This window comes from Entelurus aequoreus, linkage group LG21 (genome assembly GCF_033978785.1).
Source record: "Entelurus aequoreus isolate RoL-2023_Sb linkage group LG21, RoL_Eaeq_v1.1, whole genome shotgun sequence".
Classification (NCBI taxonomy): domain Eukaryota; kingdom Metazoa; phylum Chordata; class Actinopteri; order Syngnathiformes; family Syngnathidae; genus Entelurus; species Entelurus aequoreus.
The window spans coordinates 14,527,268-14,547,266 of record NC_084751.1 but is presented as its reverse complement, the minus strand read 5'-3'; the positions used below and the strand labels follow the sequence as shown (position 1 = coordinate 14,547,266).

Below are 19,999 nucleotides of genomic sequence, written 5' to 3'. Positions count from 1 at the left end.
ATAAAGACAACTTCAGATTGTTTTCTTTGTTTGAAAATAGAACAAGCACATTCTGAAAATTTACAAATCATAATGTTGATAGTTTTTTTTTACACTCACGTGTTGTGGTTAATAGTATATATTAGCATTATTTATACTTTCTGAATAAATGATGTGATAATGTTCATCAGTCAACTCATTGGTGTTAATTTTCAATCTAGCAAGATAAATAAATATATCAAAATCAAATTACGGTATGCTATTTACCGTATTTTTCGGACTATAAGTCGCAGTTTTTTTCATAGTTTGGCCGAGGGTGCGACTTACACTCAGGAGCGACTTATGTGTGAAGTTATTAACACATTACCGTAAAATATCAAATAATATTATTTAGCTCATTCACGTAAGAGATTAGACGTATAAGATTTCATGGGATTTAGCGATTAGGAGTGACAGATAGTTTGGTAAACGTATAGCATGTCCTATATGTTATAGTTATTTGAATGACTCTTACCATAATATGTTACGTTAACATACCAGGCACGTTCTCAGTTGGTTTTTTATGCGTCATATAACGTACACTTATTCAGCCTGTTGTTCACTATTCTTTATTTATTTTAAATTGCCTTTCAAATGTCTATTCTTGGTGTTGGGTTTTATCAAATAAATGTCGCCAAAAAATGCGACTTATACTCCAGTGCGACATATAGTCCGAAAAATACGGTATGTCATTTGCTCATTTTCCTTGACTGGTGCGCTAACATGTGGTTTATTTTTTTTACATATGTAGCATAATCTACAAAGATACAAATAATTGCTATTGCAACATCTAGTGGACACATTTAGAACAGCAGTTTCTTTCATTCAAAAATTTCGGCTCATTTTTATACTGAGCAAACTCATCCCGCGGACCGGATAAAACGTGTTCACAGGCCTGATCCGGCCTGCGAGCCGTACGTTTGACACCACTGCCATGGAGCCCGCTTTAAGAGGGCCTGGTGACATTGGAAATACTTTCCTAAAAACGTTGTTTTGCGTGGAGTAATTGTTTTTCACCGCCTTTTTGTGCTTGTAGATATTATTGAATTTACAGGTGTTTCCATATTGCACTTATTTTTTTAATATTAACAATTGCCCTTGTGTTCACTGGTATTATTACTTTTGGCAAAAAAAGTTATTATGGATGGACATCATGCATGGTTTTATTCAGGGTTCCACAAACTTTTTGACTCGGGGGCCGCATTGGGTTAAACAAATTTGACTGGGGGCCGGGCAGTATACATGTGTGTATATAGAGTAACAAGCGGTGAAAAATGGATTAGAAAGGACGGATTAAAAAATTATAATACATTCTTTTATATATATATGTATATATACACACTACCGTTCAAAAGTTTGGGGTCACATTGAAGTGTCCTTATTTTTGAAGGAAAAGCACTGTGCTTTTCAATGAAGATAACTTTAAACTAGTCTTAACTTTAAAGAAATACACTCTATACATTGCTAATGTGGTAAATGACTATTCTAGCTGCAAATGTCTGGTTTTTGGTGCAATATCTACATAGGTGTATAGAGGCCCATTTCCAGCAACTATCACTCCAGTGTTCTAATGGTACAATGTGTTTGCTCATTGGCTCAGAAGGCTAATTGATGATTAGAAAACCCTTGTGCAATCATGTTCACACATCTGAAAACAGTTTAGCTCGTTACAGAAGCTACAAAACTGGCCTTCCTTTGAGCAGATTGAGTTTCTGGAGCATCACATTTGTGGGGTCAATTAAACGCTCAAAATGGCCAGAAAAAGAGAACTTTCATCTGAAACTCGACAGTCTATTCTTGTTCTTAGAAATGAAGGCTCAAACACAACATTGTTTACGTGACCCCAAACTTTTGAACGGTAATATATATATAGTCAAGGTTTCTGTGTTTTATCCGTTATATAGTGCTCAATACCGGGGTTGAGCGGAATATACAGTATGTTAGGTCAGGAAAAAACACAAGAGGCTATATCATCCCCACAAGCCTGTTTCGCAGGTTTCTCTGCTCGTCGGGGGATTTTATATTTTAAAATAAAACCTGCGAAACAGGTTTGTAGGGATGATATAGCCTCTTGTGTTTTTCTTGACCTAACGTATATATATATATATATTTACATATATATATATATATATATATATATATATATATATATATATATATATATATATATATATATATATATATATATATATATTTATATATATATATATATATATTTATATATATATATATATATATATATATATATATATATATATATGTATATATATATATATATATATATATATGTACGCACACAGTCGCAATCAAAAGTTTACATACACTTGTAAAGAACATAATGTCATGGCTGTCTTAAATTTCCAATACTTTCTACAACTCTTGTTTTTTTGTGATGGAATGATTGGAGCACATACTTGTTGGTCACAAAAAAACATTCATGAAATTTGGTTCTTTTATGAATTTATTATGGGTCTACTGAAAATGTCCCCAAATCGCCTGGGTCAAAAGTATACATACAGCAATGTTAATATTTGGTTACATGTCCCTTGACAAGTTTCACTGCAATAAGGCGCTTTTGGTAGCCATCCACAAGCTTCTGCTTGAATTTTTGACCACTCCTTTTGACAAAATTGGTGCAGTTCGGCTAAATTTGTTGGTTTTATGACATGGACTTGTTTCTTCAGCATTGTCCACATGTTTAAGTCAGGACTTTGGGAAGGTCATTCTAAAACCTTAATTCTAGCCTGATTTAGCCATTCCTTTACCACTTTTGACGTGTGTTTGGGGTCATTCTCCTGTTGGAACACCAACTGCGCCCAAGACCCAACCTCTGGGCTGATGATTTTAGGTTGTCCTGAAAAATTTGGAGGTAATCCTCCTTTTTCATTGTCCCATTTACTCTCTGTAAAGCACCAGTTCCATTGGCAGCAAAACAGGCCCAGAGCATAATACTACCACCACCATGCTTGACAGTGGGTATGGTGTTCCTGGGGTTGAAGACCTCACCTTTTCTCCTCCAAATATATTGATGGGTATTGTGGCCAAACATCTCAATTTTTGTTTCAAATTGTACAAAATTAGTTTTTATATTGGCGCTACTTTAAAAAAAAGTTTTAATTATTTTGATTAAACTTTGTATTGGTGCTGATCTAAAAACAACAAAAAAAGGTGCAGATCAAGGAAAATATTTCCACGGTTTACAGTTAGAGTCAACTTGCATTGACACCAACAAATGGAGCTTAAGAATTGTTTTGCCCAGGAAGTCATCTTTTTTTCCAGTCATGTAAGGATTGTTTGGCCTTGGTGGAGGTATGTGCTCACCTGAGAATCATCTTAATTTAGCTAGGAATCAAACATTTTGTTCTGTTAGTCTGCATGGAATGAATGTTGTACAGCAGGGGTCACCAATGCAGTGCCCGCGGGCACCAGGTAGCCCGTAAGGACCAAATGAGTAGCCCGCTGGCCTGTTCTAAAAATAACTCAAATAGCAGCACTTACCAGTGAGCTGCCTCTATTTTTTAAATTGTATTTATTTACTAGCAAGCTGGTCTCGCTTTGCTCGACATTTTTAATTCTAAGAGAGACAAAACTCAAATAGAATTTGAAAATCCAAGAAAATATTTAAAGACTTGGTCTTCACTTGTTTAAATAAATTCATTTATTTTTTTACTTTGCTTCTTATAACTTTCAGGAAAGACAATTTTAGAGAAAAAATACAACCTTAAAAATGATTTTAGGATATTTAAACACATATACCTATGCAATGCCAGACTTCCCACTAACTGACAAAGAAACAGATAACAGATTTGGTGTCCAGTTCAAAGTGTGACATGATTTATTTAAAAATTTGAGAGTTGACTTTTGTATTTTACATGAGTTATTATTTGTACAAACATGGTGCAAAGTAATTCATGATTTGTTAAAAAATGTTAGTGGCTAGCTCAGACCTGGGCATTCTGCGGCCCGTGAAGGTGCACATGCAGCGACAAGTGATGCACGGTTTACACCCGAGACGCTAAAAAGAGAAAAGTTGATGAGGAATGCCGTGTTTCCAACAAGACATGAACTGCAAAGCAACGTCCCCTCTAAGGTGCGTGCCTGCGCAATTGCGCACTGCTCAAGCGTCCGCTGCGCGCAGCAAGTATATGCCGCGCACCAAATCAAATCCCATGTGAATTCTAAACAAAATAAACATATTTATTCTATGGAATTTTGCAATGCAACTCTGAGTGACAGTGACAACAAGCGGCCCTAATGGTGTTCGTCAACACCGTTCAATTGAACACCGTTCAATTATTGTAACGTCTATCGAGATGCTTCGAGGACAGGAATTATATCGATCACTTTATTGAACAAAACTGTTTATATTCGGACATAACCACACCAAAAACATGAGTAAAACAATTCTATCTCGAAAAACTAGTCATTTTCTGCCGTACAAACCAGGCCAATACCAACTTGTCATCTGTCACCAACACGCATAGCACTAAACCACTGGTGCGTTTATGGCCACACAAAAAGTCGGACAACTCAAACACCACACAAACTTACACTATGACTCTTCAGTCATACGTGTGCTTATTTTACTGTCATTTATTATTAATGTTAATTTATTAATATTAGTCATGGAATGCTGTTACACACACTATGTTGAAGTATTTCTATTATTATTAATTATTATTATTATTATTATTATTATTATTTATCTTACGGTATATATCAAAAATAATATTGAGCAAAATGTAATTGAAATATTGTCGATGTGGCCCTCCAGCTGTGCTCGGGTAGCTCATGCGGCCCCCGGTAAAAATTAATTGCCCACCCCTGGGCTAGCTAGTTAAAATGGGATATTGTGATTTCATAAGACTGTCTTAGAAGTGATCATTTGAAAATGTTCAATTTGAAAAATGTGCACTTAGAGAAAATATAAAAATAAAGTGTTGCATATTGATATTTATCTGTTTCTATATATATTTATTGTGAGAAATCATTAAGATGATCAGTGTTTCCACAAAGATAAATATCATTAATTATTAATAATAACATAGAGTTAAAGGTAAATTGAGCAAATTGGCTATTTCTGGCAATTTATTTAAGTGTGTATCAAACTGGTAGCCCTTCGCATTAATCAGTACCCAAGAAGTAGCTCTTGGTTTCAAAAAGGTTGGTGACCCCTGTTGTACAGCATATACTTGCCCCCTAGTGGTAGTTTTAAAAATCTAAAAATAGGCCATTACCACTTCTCTTGGCAGCATATAACAGCTGATGGTGGATGAGGGAATTGCAGCATTCCGTAAAGTGTTTCCAAGGTGTGTGCCCACCACCTCGGGGAGGTCCTTGTAGCACATCTCCGGCATGTCAGCCAAAACCACAGAGGCTGTAGCGTCCGTGGAGGACGACAACGATGATGATGTGAAAAGCATCCCGCGTTCCCTGCGCGTTTGTGTCGGCGCCATTCCTACGCGAGAACCACAATGGGAGTGGATTTTGTCATCCAGCTGTCACTGTGTACATGCTCTCACTTGGAGAGCTGCTGTGAGAATCATGTTCAATGGCGTCTCCTGTGGATTCAACAGCATCCAGGCTTTCTTCGCATCTTCCAAGTTCTCTCAATATGCCGCCCCCATCCGACTAGTGATCAGCCATTACCTCACCAGTAGACATCCTCAGGGGGTAAACAGAAACATCAAATGGTCCAAAAAGTGTAGTTCCGCTGAATAGAGGACTGTCGAGCAATGTTGTTCTTGGCAATGATTCACGTAGCTTAATACCCATTGCAGTAATTATAAATGGTAATGAACTCGAATTCTGTTAGATTTAACATGTTTTTTTAATACATGCTCTTTTTTTATATACCACAACAGCAATTGTTGGATTGGCAGATTTCCTCACGGACAAGATCCAAGACCACACAGTGTAAACAAACAATGAGGTTAACCCTTGTGTAATGTTCATATTGTTGTTACTCAGCCAGCGTTTGTGGGTCTGATGGACCCGTTGCATTTTGTGGTTTTTAATGCCTCGCAATCAAACACTTTTATGTTAAAATACTGGACAGATGTTCACCTTATCCCAATAAACATCTGTTCAGTATTTTAACATAAAAGTGTTTGATTGTGAGGCATTAAACGCCACAAAGTACAACAATATGTTCTGTTGTGTTTATGTTGTGTTACGGTGCGGATGTTCTCCCGAAATGGGTTTGTCATTCTTGTTTGGTGTGGGTTCACAATGTGGCGTGTATTTCTAACAGTGTTAAAGTTGTTTATACGGCTACCCTCAGCGTAACCTGCATCGCTGTTGATCAAGTATGCGTTTGCATTCACTTGTGTGTGCGGGCAGAAGCCGCACATATTACGTGACTGGGCCAGCACTCGTTGGACTGGATGAAAAGCAGACGTGAAGATTTTCGGGAGGGGCACTGAAATTTGGGAGTCTCCCGGGAGGGTTGGCAAGTATGAGAATTAGCGGTGAATGCGGTGTTACCGCGGCACCGCCGCTGTATATAATCGGCGGGCCAGCTCTAGTGTTATTTTGATATCGCCTCAAGGGCCAAGTGAAATTACACCAGAGTTTGACACCCATGGCGTAAAGCAGGGATGTCCAAAGTGCGGCCCGGGGGCCATTTGTGGCCCGCAGCTAATTGTTTAGCGGCCCGCCACACATTCTGGAAATGTCATTGCAAAACTCAAAAAAACATTAAAAAAGTGGAATGAGGTGAAATCTAACTAGAAAACATTGCAATGTTGACACAAAGCTGCCATGAAGGCTGTTTTTTTATTTTGTCTATCTTTATTGTCCTTTTTTTGTCATGGCTCAAAAAAAAAAAAAGACAAAAAATCATCCATCCATCCATTTTCTACCGCTTATTCCCTTCGGGGTCGCGGGGGGCGCTGGAGCCTATCTCAGCTATGAATCATTGACATCTTCAAGGCTCGAAATTACTTCAAATAATTCACATTAAAATGTTTTATGTGAAAAAATATTGCATATACAGTATTGTGTGGTTGCCATATAAAAACATCCACGTTTTCTTTGACAAAAGAGCATAAAACCAACAAAATAATAGTTCAAACATAAAATCGACAGATATATCTGAAGTTGATCTCGTAACTTAAGTGTTGAAAGTAAAACAAATAATAATAAAAATGTATCACTTTATGAGTGGATCCCAAAAATATTTAGTGGGATTTTATTAATCTTTTCACTGTGATTAATCCAAAATAATAATGAAAATAAAATCAATGGTGTCATGCATTATTGATCTTTTCAGGGCTCCAATTACTTCACATCAAACATTGCTTTCTGAATGTTTTGGGCAGTGGGGGAAATACTGCATATTTCAGTTTTACGATAAAAAAACAAAGTTGTCTTTGACAGAAAAGGCATATATAATAATAGGCAATAATAATTTGACTTGTTTTGAACATTTTAATGACTGAGACCCTTTACGGGCCCCAGGATCCCTAATTGTTAAAAAAAAAAAAATCTATATATTTTGTTATGGTTTGAAAATGAAAAATATCAAAATGGCCCCCGCTTGCTTTAATTTTTCCGTGTACTGCCCTCAGTGGAAAAAGTTTGGACACCCCTGGTGTAAAGCATACTTGGGTATTCAGGTGGTTAAATGCATGCAATTAAAGTCGGTCGCTATTTAAATACACGTTTCCTGACTTTCGCTTTTTCTTCCTGCCGTCAGTGTAGCAGCTCACTTTGACAAGTACGACGAACGCTTTGTCAAAATGTTGTGAATTATTGAGAGCGGCCTCGTCCATGCCGAAAAATGTATCCGGGCTATACATTAACTTCAATTGTTAATGACACATACAGAATCTGAATGACCCCTGCATGGGATTATAATACATTCATTAAGAGATAATGACATACTTGGCCTGTAATTGCTATCACACTGCTTGAATGTGCTTCTAAAGCTCACCATCTCGTTTACTTATCACGGCTAAAGACTTATGGCTAAACTAATATGATGATTACATCCAAGTGGTGTCTGTGGCTTTACGTTTTGGCAGGTGATACAATTTGATGCCATTTACTTTTTATGAAACGGACATAAATTGGACAGTTAATCTCTGCTCTTATTAAAAGTCTGTTGTTCGGAAAAATAATAACACTAAATTGCGTATTTCTGCCGCTCTGAAGTTTATGATGCCTTTAATCTAAATTAGTTTAACTTCGAAGCCGACGTCTAACTGCAAAGTACTCTCAGTGGAAATAAACAATGTCAACTAAAAGTTTATTGATTTTTGATTTCCTGCGACAATTCCAACAACATTTGATAGCGCAATCAAAGAGTTGCACAATACATATAAAAGGCATTAGTTAATGTGCGTCATATCCTGCGAGGCATTGGACTTTATAAGAAAGTATGTTAGTTCTTAATTTATGTAAATTGAACTGATAAGGCCCCTCCAAATTGCGGCGCATTTCTTTTCTGATTAGTTCCGCACATTTCATACATAAGGAACCCGTCGGAGCGGGATTCCAGACACAGGCTCAACATGATCTGACTGCAAATAAGTGCCCCGCGCTGCAGAATTACACAGGAGTAATAAAAACCAGATCTTATCACAGAGTCACTTGTATCAAGAGATTAAGATATAGTATTTTTCAGCAGAGGCAAGAAAATGTCGCGCCAATGAGGTCAAAATTAGCACACGGCGGCACAAAAAAGATGACATGATTGAAAACCTGAAAGTATTAATGTTATCAAATCGTAGATCATGTATCCTTATATTCCATATTCTGTCGTCCAGTGCTTCTTAAAGTGGGGTCACTGCGGGGATATTCAACTAAATTGTTGTGGGGGCCACATTTACAGAATAGATTTTTATTTTGCATATTCTGTATTTTTCATTCTGTCGTGGTCAAAAGATTACATACATTTGTACAGAACATAATGTCATGGCTGTCTTGAGTTTCCAATAATTTCTACAACTCTTTATTTTTTTGTGATAGAGTGATTGGAGCACATACTTGTTGGTCACAAAAAGCAATCATGAAGTTTGGTTCTTTTATGGGTCTACTGAAAATGTGACCAAATCTGCTGGGTCAAAAGTATACATACAGCAATGTTAATATTTGGTTACATGTCTCTTGGCAAGTTTCACTGCAATAAGACGCTTTTGGTAGCCATCCACAAGCTTCTGGTTGAATTTTTGACCACTCCTCTTGACAAAATTAGTGCAGTTCAGCTCAATGTGTTGGTTTTCTGACATGGACTTGTTTCTTCAGCATTGTCCACATGTTTAAGTCAGGACTTTGGGAAGGCCATTCTAAAACCTTAATTCTAACCTGATTTAGCCATTCCTTTACCACTTTTGACTTGTTTTTGGGGTCATTGTCCTGTTGGAACACCCAACTGCGCCCAAGACCCAACCTCCGGGCTGATGATTTTAGGTTGTCCTGAAGAATTTGGAGGTAATCCTCCTTTTTCATTGTCCCATTTACCCTCTGTAAAGCACCAGTTCCATTGGCAGCAAAACAGGCCCTGAGCATAATACTACCACCACCATGCTTGACAGTAGACATGGTGTTCCTGTGATTAAAGGCCTCACCTTTTCTCTTCCAAAACATATTGCTGGGTATTGTGGTCAAACAACTAAATTTTTGTTTCATCTCACCACAGAACTTTTCTCCTGAAGGGCTTATTTTTTTCCATGTAATGTCAGATGAAACAAAAATTGTTTTGCTGCCAATGGAACTGGTGCTTTACAAAGAGTAAAGGAATGGCTAAAACAGGCTAGTATTAAGGTTTTTAAAATGGCCTTCCCAAAGTCCTGACTTAAACGTGTGGACAATGCTGATGAAACAATACCATGCCAGAAAACAAACACATTTAGCTGAACTGCACCAATTTTGTCAAGAGGAGTGGTCAAAAATTCTACCAGAAGCTATATTGTTAACCGCGACAGGTAATTGTAAAAAACCAAAAAAAACCAACAACATTATGATTTGTAAAATTTCAGAATGTGTTTTTTCTATTTTTAAACAAAGAAAACCATCTGAAGTCGTCTTTATTTTTAAGTTATCGTGCCGTAATTTCACTAGTCCGGCCCACTTGGGAGTACATTTTTCTCCATGTGGCCCCCGATCTAAAATGAGTTTGACACCCCTGAGTTACATAAATCAGATTACGGAAACAATGTGTAACGACCAAAAACCGTAGAGGACTTAAGAGAAGCCTTGTGGAACGCCTCAGTTATGCAAATCACAGACGCTAGTATTCGATGTTTGCTAGCAAAATTAAAATGCAAGGATTTGCCAATGTGTTTACAGTGGTCCAAGTTCCTCTATACCAGTGTTTTTCAACCTTTTTGGAGCAAAGGCACATTTTAGTTCATTAAAAAAAGGCGGAGGCACACCACCAGCAGAAAACATAAAAAATGTAAACTCGATAGTTGATATTGACAGTAAAAAGTCATTGTTGCAATTGTTGGATATGAATTCAAACCTTAACCAAGCATGCATCACTATAGTTCTTGTCTCAAAGTAAGTGTCACGACCTGTCACGTCACGCCGTGACTTATTTGGAGTGTTTAGGTGTTTTCCTGTCTGTAGTGTCTTGCGCTCCTATTTTGGTGGCTTTTCCTGTTTTGTTGGTATTTTCCTGTAGCAGTTTCATGTCTTCCTTTGAGTGCTATTCCCCGCACCTGCTTTGTTTTAGCAATCAAGACTATTTAAGTTGTGCGGACGCTATCCTTCTTTGTGTGGAAATTGTCGATTGTCATGTCATGTACGGATGTACTTTGTGGACGCCGTCTGCTCCACACGCTGTAAGTCTTTGCTGTCGTCCAGCATTCTGTTTTTGTTTGCTTTGTAGCCAGTTCAGTTTTAGCTTCCTTTTGCATAGCCATCCCTAAGCTTCAATGCCTTTTTTAGGGGCACTCGCCTTTTGTTTATTTTTGGTTTAAGCATTAGATACAACGTTTCCAAAGCAATTAGCTACCTGCTGCCACCTACTGATATGGTAGAGTATTACACGGTTACTCTGCCGAGCTCTAGACAGCACCGACACTCAACAACGGCACTTTATTTGCAGATTATAATTAATGGTTTGCATAAAATATTTTTAACCCAAATAGGTGAAATTACATAAACTCCCACGGCACACCAGACTGGCACACCTGTGTGAATAGCCAGTCGAATAGCCTCGGGTTTGCAAGTCACTGGTTACCGTGATGACCACCTTACATCGAAGTGGTCCTTCATGTGAATCTATTTGAGAAACACGGCTTTGATTGGCGAATGTAATAACTTAAAAAAAAAAGAAACAACTTTACGTAACTAAGATTGACGGTTTTTAGTTGTCATTGGTGACATTTCATACCCTGGTTGATTACAGTAGCAGCTTGCTCAGAATAGCAAATATCGGTTACATGTCTGGTCACTAATTGGAGCGTTGCTGTGCCCTGTCATGGCGCAATTATGCAAATGAGCTGCTTCAGTTTCATGCAAATGCACAATTACAACAGAAACAGACAATCATGCTTATGTGCATAATAAACGGGACAACTCATTAGTTGTTTTTTTTCAGTTTTTGTTCATACAAATCAACAAGCGTATGACGGAAAAGAGTACACACTGTCCGTTGAACAATTTCTGGTCAAATAAGAGCAACGACACGAATGCCTCAAGGGCGATGTGTTCAACGCTCCCACTCTATCTGTCAACACCAGATACCTGGCGCTACAACTGTGATTGCCCTGGAGCTTTATGTATTTATTTTTTTCTCCCTCCACCTAATTACAGATAAACATACGGACAGGGCATGTACCGAGAGAGTTTTGGTCTGAGTGCCCAGAAAACTCAATTATAATGATGTGGATATGATAATGTGGGTGCTTTCCAGGGGTAACGACGTTTCAAATGGTTGATGCGAAGGTGGGTACATGAAGGCATTGATTGCCTGCCAACGACTGTCCAAAGGAGAAAAATCAACAAACTGGAGCAAACAAGCAAAACAAGTTTTAAAATTGGATCAACACATGAGTCACAAGGAAGGAAATCATTCAAATAAATGTAAAGCAAATACAGATTTGTTTTTTGTAGTTTTTCATTCGTCTAACCCAGGGGTGTCAAACGTACGGGATGAGCTTGCTAAGTTTAAAAATCAACCTGAAATTTTTGAATGAAAGAAACTGCTACTGTGTCCACTGGATGTAGCAATAGCAATTATTTATATATTTGTAGATGATGCTACATACAAAATAAACAACATGATGTTAGTACATCAGTCGAGGAAAATGATCAAACTACATGAATAACATACTGTATTTTGATTTTGATGTATTTTTTTTTTTATCTTGATTGATTGAAAATCATCACCAACGAGTTGACTGATGAACATAGCATATATTAAAGGCCTACTGAAATGATTTTTTTTTATTCAAACTGGGATAGCAGATCCATTCTATGTGTCATACTTGATCATTTCGCGATATTGTCATATTTTTGCTGAAAGGATTTAGTAGAGAACATCGACGATAAAGTTCGCAACTTTTGGTCGCTGTTAAAAAAAAAAGCCTTGCCTGTACCGGAAGTAGCGTGACGTCACAGGTTGAAGGGCTTCTCGCATTTCCCCATTGTTTACACCAGCAGCGAGAGAGATTCGGACCGAGAAAGCGACGATTACCCCATTAATTTGAGCGAGGATGAAAGATTTGTGGATGAGGATCGTGAGAGTGAAGGACTAGAGTGCAGTGCAGGACGTATCTTTTTTCGCTCTGACCGCAACTTAGGTAAAAGGGCTCATTGGATTCCACACTTTCTCCTTGTTCTATTGTGGATCACGGATTTGTATTTTAAACCACCTCAGATACTATATCCTCTTGAAAATGAGAGTCCAGAACGCAAAATGGACATTCACAGTGACTTTTATCTCCACGACAATACATCGGTGAAGCACTTTAGCTACGGAGCTACCGTGATAGCATTGTGCTTAAATGCAGATAGAAACAAAATAAATAAGCCCCTGACTGGAAGGATAGACAGAAAATCAACAATACTACTATCAGGAGACACCGAACCAAACACTGGACCTGTAACTACACGGTTAATGCTGTGCCGCCTGTCGAAGCCTAGCAATGCTGTTGCTAATGACGCCATTGAAGCTAACTTAGCTACGGGACCTCGTCAGAGCTATGATAAAAACATTAGCGCTCCATCTACGCCAGCCCTCATCTGCTCATCAACACCCGTGCTCACCTGCGTTCCAGCGATCGACGGCGCGACGAAGGACTTCACCCGATCATCGATGCGGTCGGCGGCTAGCTTCGGATAGCGTGTCTGCTATCCTTAAAGTCCTCCTGGTTGTGTTGCTGCAGCCAGCCGCTAATACACCGATCCCACCTACAGCTTTCTTCTTTGCAGTCTCCATTGTTCATTAAACAAATTGCAAAAGATTCACCAACACAGATGTCCAGAATACGGTGGAATTTTGCGATGAAAACAAAGCTGTTTGTATTGAGATACAATGTGTCAGAATACTTCCGTTTCAACCATTGACGTCACGCGCAAACGTTATCATATCGAAACGTTTTCAGCCGGAAGTGTGGCGGGAAATTTAAAATTGCACTTTATAAGTTAACCCGGCCGTATTGGCATGTGTTGCAATGTTAAGATTTCATCATTGATATATAAACTATCAGACTGCGTGGTCGGTAGTAGTGGCTTTCAGTAGGCCTTTAATGCAGTATGAACAAGAATGTTTTCATGTAGACACATAGAATCCTCATACTGGTGTGATTATATGCATCAAGTGTTAATTCAAGACTAAGGCAAAATGGGGACATGGCCTAAAAATATCAAGATATTAATAAAAGGCCATATCGCCCAGCCCTAAGGTCAATTAATCTTTCAACTGTATAATGTTTTTGGTCCAATGCCTTAGTGATCATTGATCATCAGTACTTTTCAGAGGCGGTATAGTACCAAAAAATCATTCATTAGTATCGCGGTACTATACTAATACCGGTATACCGTCCAACCCTATGGTGTAATATTTGTCTTTCAGCTCAAACAATGGTATGTAAATAAAGAAAACAAGGAACTGGTTTAAATATTGTGTTGATATTGTTAAACTGTCAATGGCACGCACCATAAATCAATAGAAAAATATACATTTAATACATGTGACCGGTATTGGTATCAGTTGAAATCGCTCATGGACGACCGGAATCAGCAGAATAAAAGCCTGATCTGAACATCAACAAATGTTTCTTTTTCTTTATCACTACGTTATATAGCACACCCTGTATGAATATCTCCTGTCTCAATGTGGTCCGGTCGTCCTCAAGAGGCGACGCGTTCATGCTCATTCGGGTCCCTAGCTGGCGGGGTCTTTCTGGCCTGCTAAAGAATGCGACGCCATCCATCATAGTTAGCACAGGGGTTCATTAACGTGTCGCGCTAACCTTGACCAACTGTGCTCTCCTCAAAAGGAAAATCTGAATCCATTTCCTCGACTCGGGAATGAAGTTCTAATAATGTCAAGATGACAGGGAGAGATGCCTTAGGGGGGAACGTAGGGACGAGCTCAGAATAGCAAGTGCTATCTTCCACCTAAGGGAAATAACCAAACGTCTCTGATAATGCTGACACGGCATCCTTCATCTATAGATTGCATTGATTCATTGCTGCCGTTGGTTGGTTCGAGTTGTTTACCCAGTTTTTCTTGTCTTTTCCGACACAGGTCCGTGATGCAGTGGCTCAACAGGGTTCAGTCCTTCCTTTACTGCAACGAGAACGGCTTCTGGGGGACCTTCCTGGAGAGCCAAAGGACATGCGTGTGCCACACGGGCGTCACCCTGTGCCAGCGGCCCATCCCGTGCGTCATCGGCGGCAACAACAGCTGCGCCATGTGCAGCCTGGCCAACATCTCCCAATGCGGCTCGTGCAACAAGGGCTACAAGATGTACCGCGGACGCTGCGAGCCCCAGAACGTGGACTCGGAGCGCAGCGAGCAGTTCATCAGCTTCGAAACCGACTTGGACTTCCAGGACCTGGAGCTGAAGTACTTGCTGCAGAAGATGGACTCGCGCCTGTACATTCACACCACGTTCATCAGCAACGAGATCCGCCTGGAGACTTTCTTCGACCCCAGGTGGCGCAAGCGCATGTCCCTGACGCTGAAGAGCAACAAGAACCGCATGGACTACCTCCACATGATCATCGGTCTGTCCATGAAGATCTGCCAGATGCGCAACAGCAGCATCGACCCCATGTTCTTCGTGTACGTCAACCCTTTCAGCGGGAGCCACTCGGAGGGCTGGAGCATGCCCTTCGGGGAGCACGGCTACCCGCGCTGGGAGAAGGTCCGCCTGCAGAACTCGCAGTGCTTCAACTGGACCCTCCTGTTAGGCAACCGCTGGAAGACCTTCTTCGAGACCGTGCACATCTACCTGAGAAGCCGCGCCAAGATCCCGACAGGGCTCCGCAACGACACGGGTCCGGTGGATCTGGCCGATCCCAACAAGCGGCAGATCTACATCAAAATCTCCGACATCCAAGTGTTCGGCTACAGCCTGCGCTTCAACGCCGACCTGCTCCGCAGCGCCGTGCAGCAGGTGAACCAGTCGTACACGCAGGGGAGTCAGTTCTACTCGTCCTCGTCCGTCATGCTCCTGCTGCTGGACATACGGGATCGGATTAACCGCCTCGCCCCTCCGTCAGCGCCCGGCAAACCCCAACTGGACCTCTTTTCTTGTATGCTGAAGCATCGGCTCAAGCTGACAAACAGCGAGATGATCCGGGTCAACCACGCCTTGGACATGTACAGCACGGAGATACTAAAACAATCAGACCACCTGACTGCTAAACTGTGTTGATCACCTCAAACGTTGATGGGCATTTTCTTTTGATTTTTGCTTTCGGCCTTTTCTGCCTTTTTGTGACGCAACTTTGTAAACAAACTTTCAAAAGAGGAGGAAAAGAGCTCCAGGAAGCTTCAAAAGACTAATACAAAGACTGTAACATACGTGTCCCAGCATGTCCGTCGATCCCTCCGAGAACTTTTGTGTCAGATTAAAAAAAAAAAAAAAAAAAAAACTATGTACTCGTGAAAAAGAGGCCTTGATTTTTCTCCCGAGGGATCAAAGGTGATATCTGAAACTGCCATTCTTCTTTGAAACATTTTTAACGGGGGACAAAAAAAAAAAGATAAAAAAATCATCGGAACACAAGGGCAGATTTTAGTTGAGCTAACATGCAGAATAGGTGGCGATGGTTTGATATTAAAATGCGTTTATAAAAGGATTAAAAACAGCCCTATAGTGTAGCCAACACATTTATTACGGCGTCTTTATTACATTTCAAACCGACGGCGAGTCGGCGATGCCCTTTTTGCGAGTTACGAGGCAGCCTGTCACTGTTCTGACACGTGAGGCGCACGCAGAAGCCGGCGGCGAATGGATGGTCACGTCCAGCAAAAGCCAGCTGTTTATATATATACATATACACTTAATGTGGGTGGATGTCTGCGCATTACTTTATTTTGACTCATCTTTTGCTGGTATCGTTAAAATGTGTGTCATTTGAAGATCAATTGAACTGGGAAAAAAAAAAAAAAAAAAAAGATACAAAAATACGAGCGCTTCTTTGCGTGTTTTTTTTGTTTATTTATTTGATTTTATTTTGAAGGTTATGCTGTTCCACAAAGGCAGTAGTACCTCGCGGTGCACAATGTCGTGGTCTCGACAGTTTTAACAATCAACGCTATTTTGTACTGCTTTGCATAAAAGAAAACGACAAAAAAAAAAAAAGTTCATGTTGTGAGTGCTGGTTTGTGGAGGTTTTTTAATTTAATTTTATTTTATTTTATTTTTTTTTTGGGAGTAAATGTTTATTGTTCAGGCATATTTATAAAAAGCCATATATTCCACCCCTCCCCAAATAGACTTAGAGTACCGTATTTTTCGGAGTATAAGTCGCACCTGCCGAAAATGCATAAATTAAAAGGAAAAAAACATATATAAGTCGCACTGGAGCCCGTCCAAACTATGAAAAAAACTGCGACTTATAGTCCGAAAAATACGGTAAGTACCATAAATGCTCTAATTATCGCAGTTTTTTTTCCTTACTTATACCGCAAAGAGGAAATATTGTACAAGACCGAAGCAACAGAACCAATGTTGTAAGGAGCAAACCTGATTAATTCATTGGGAACAACAACAGTATGGCAAATGTAACGCAACCAATACGCTAAAGCGCATGCAGAGGTAGATACACCATATTGCCAAAAGTATTTGGCCACCTGCCTTGACTCACATATGAACTTGAAAAGCCATCCCATCCATACCCATAGGGTTCAATATGATGCCGGTCCACATTTTGCAGCTATTGCAGCTTCAACTCTTTTGGGAGGGCTGTCCACAAGGTTTCGGAGTGTGTTCGTAGGAATTTTCCACCTTTCTTCCAAAAGTGCATTACACACTGATGTTGGTCGAGAAGGCCTGGCTCTTAGTCTCCCTTCTAATTCATCCCAAATGTGTTCTATCGGGTTCAGGTCAGGACTCTGTGCAGGCCAGTCAAGTTCATCCACACCAGACTCTGTCATCCGTGTCTTTATGGACCTTGCTTTGTGCACTGGTGCACAGTCATGTTGGAAGAGGAAGGGGCCTGCTCCAAACTGTTCCCACAAGGTTGGGAGTATGGAATTGTAACAATAATTCCTCCTCCACCAAATTTCACACTCGGCACAATGCAGTCCGAAATGTACCGTTCTCCTGGCAACCTCCAAACTCAGACTCGTCCATCAAATTGCCAGATAGAAAGCGTGATTCATCACTTGGAAGGTAACATGAAGTTTGGAGCTCTGTAGATACTGACGCTGACCCCTCTCTGTCAGTTTACGTGGCCTACCACTTTGTGGCTGAGTTGCTGTTGTTCCCAAACTCCTGCATTTTCTTATGATAACTCCGACAGTTGACTTTGGAATATTTAGGAGCGAGGAAATTTCATGAGTAGGACACCTGATTCTGATCATTTGGATGGGTGGCCAAGTACTTTTGGCAATATAGTGTAGATCCGTTCAAAACTGGTGGTCGGAGTTGGAAATGGAGACTTTAATTGGAGCATTTACGGAATCGACCCATTTAATTTGGACAAATGCTCGCACAGAACATGACGGCAATGTCCGACGTTTGTTGCAATTTTGGCTTGATTTAAGGAGAGCACAGCAAAACAGCAAGTATTGTATGTCGGCAAGTCACTGAATTTGTATGTTGTTCTGCGGAGAAATATTAAAAAAAAAAAAAAAAAAAAGGATATATCATAGAAATATAAAAGCTTAAAGTATATTTTAATGTGCGATTTTTTTGAAAATGATTTTATTTTGTATTGAAACACTACCTATGCGATGTATGTTGTCGGTCACTTTTTTTGTTTCCCCCGATGCTCTGACATTAGCGTTTCCAGATGACAATGTATATAAACCCGATTGTTACCAACTTCACGTGTTTCACCGCACCAAAAAAAGTCCTTTCACTGTAAAAGACGAAAATTCAAAATGCAACTTTTTTTTTTTTTTTTTCCCCAATGCCTTTTTCTGTTTGTCGTTTTTGGGTTGAATCGGTAAATATTGCTGCTTTACTGTTTATTGTGACTGGAGTCTTGTGGGCATTGCAGAGGCACATATTGCATACACAAGTGTTTGTTTTTTGGAGTCCTTCATCTTGCAAACTCGCAATGATTTCCCATAATTGCATTATTTTTTTTTTTTTTTTTTTTTGTGTTGCTAGAAGTCTTGAGGTGTTAAACGATATTTACTCATTAGCCGACTAAATGATTGCAAGGTTTAATGAATTACGTGTCGGTCAGCAGAGTAATGGCGTTCTTCGAGAACGATTCATCAAAAAAAGAAAACAAATACAACACACGAGTCCCTCCGACAAAATGGACGATGTGATGAGAATTGATGTGTTTTGCTCGACTTGGGATTTGCAGCTTACTAGCATGTAGACGTGGTAGAACTGTGACAAATATCTGCGTGCACGCTAACATAATGTATTTTAATATTGTGTATGAGTTAACGACGACGTAAAAAAAACTTTTACAGCGTGTGTCTTGTATGTTTTACCATTTTTTTTGGGGGGGGGTCTGTTTGTCGCAAGGGGCGCCTTCACAATAAAGCGCCATCTACCTGCCGACAATGTGCCTGAACGCTACTCAAATACTAGCATCTCTTTCTTTAGTCAGGTATTTTTTTGTTTGTTTTTCAAGAAAAAGCGCCAAACAATCTGGGATTTTTTGGCACTTTTGCATAAAATTGGACCCTCCGTCAAATTGCTACCACGTTATTAAATAAGTGCCTGTTATGTAACCCTTTAACAATATACACAACCTTAAGGAGCTTTCGCGATATCCCGGCAACGCTTCAAAATAACACCGACGTTGGATTTTATCCCTCGATTCTACTGCACGTGTTGAAAACAAATTACCATATTTTCTGCCGGCGTTTAGCATTACGTTCATAAGCGTTCTCAAGTGTCGAAATATGATACCGTTGGTCTCTCTTTCACGTTGTTTTCGGTTTGTTTGTTGTGTTGTTGAGCCACTGCAAGGTCCATAAAACAAGCACATGTATGTGATGGTTTAGTTTTATATGACATGCATAACAACAGCCTCAGGCGTAACACTCGTAAAAATGCTATTCTTTAAACTATTGCTTGTAGAACACAGGGCATAATTCCGATTAGTGACCAAATTTGACTTTAGTTTTACGCTTGCAAATGTTGTTGTGCATCCACTTGCAATATATAGAACTAAAATTATCGGCAATCATTTTTCACATAATTGCATAATGCTGCAGTACATACTAGTGTCGCTTACATGTATCCATTAAATGTGTCCGGAAGAACTCCGCACCTAATACCTTGCCAATGTAATTTTTCGGGGGTTGTTTCAGTTGAATTCAGCTTCTTTCAATGAATGTTTCATATTATAATCTATTTCTCATTAAAAGGCTATA

At 39.6% G+C, this 19,999-nt stretch overlaps 1 protein-coding gene across 5 annotated transcripts in view; it reads left to right on the top strand.

Moving 5' to 3' along the window:
- brinp1 (bone morphogenetic protein/retinoic acid inducible neural-specific 1) overlaps positions 1-16,080 on the top strand; it is a 338,696-nt gene extending 322,616 nt beyond the window's left edge. For all 5 annotated transcript variants that reach the window (XM_062031022.1, XM_062031017.1, XM_062031021.1 and 2 more), the window contains one exon: positions 14,726-16,080. In XM_062031022.1, the coding sequence (XP_061887006.1) occupies positions 14,726-15,860 (1,135 nt within the window). In that variant the 3' untranslated portion in view covers positions 15,861-16,080. The remainder of the gene's footprint in view (positions 1-14,725) is intronic.
- The last annotated feature ends 3,919 nt before the right edge of the window (positions 16,081-19,999 follow it).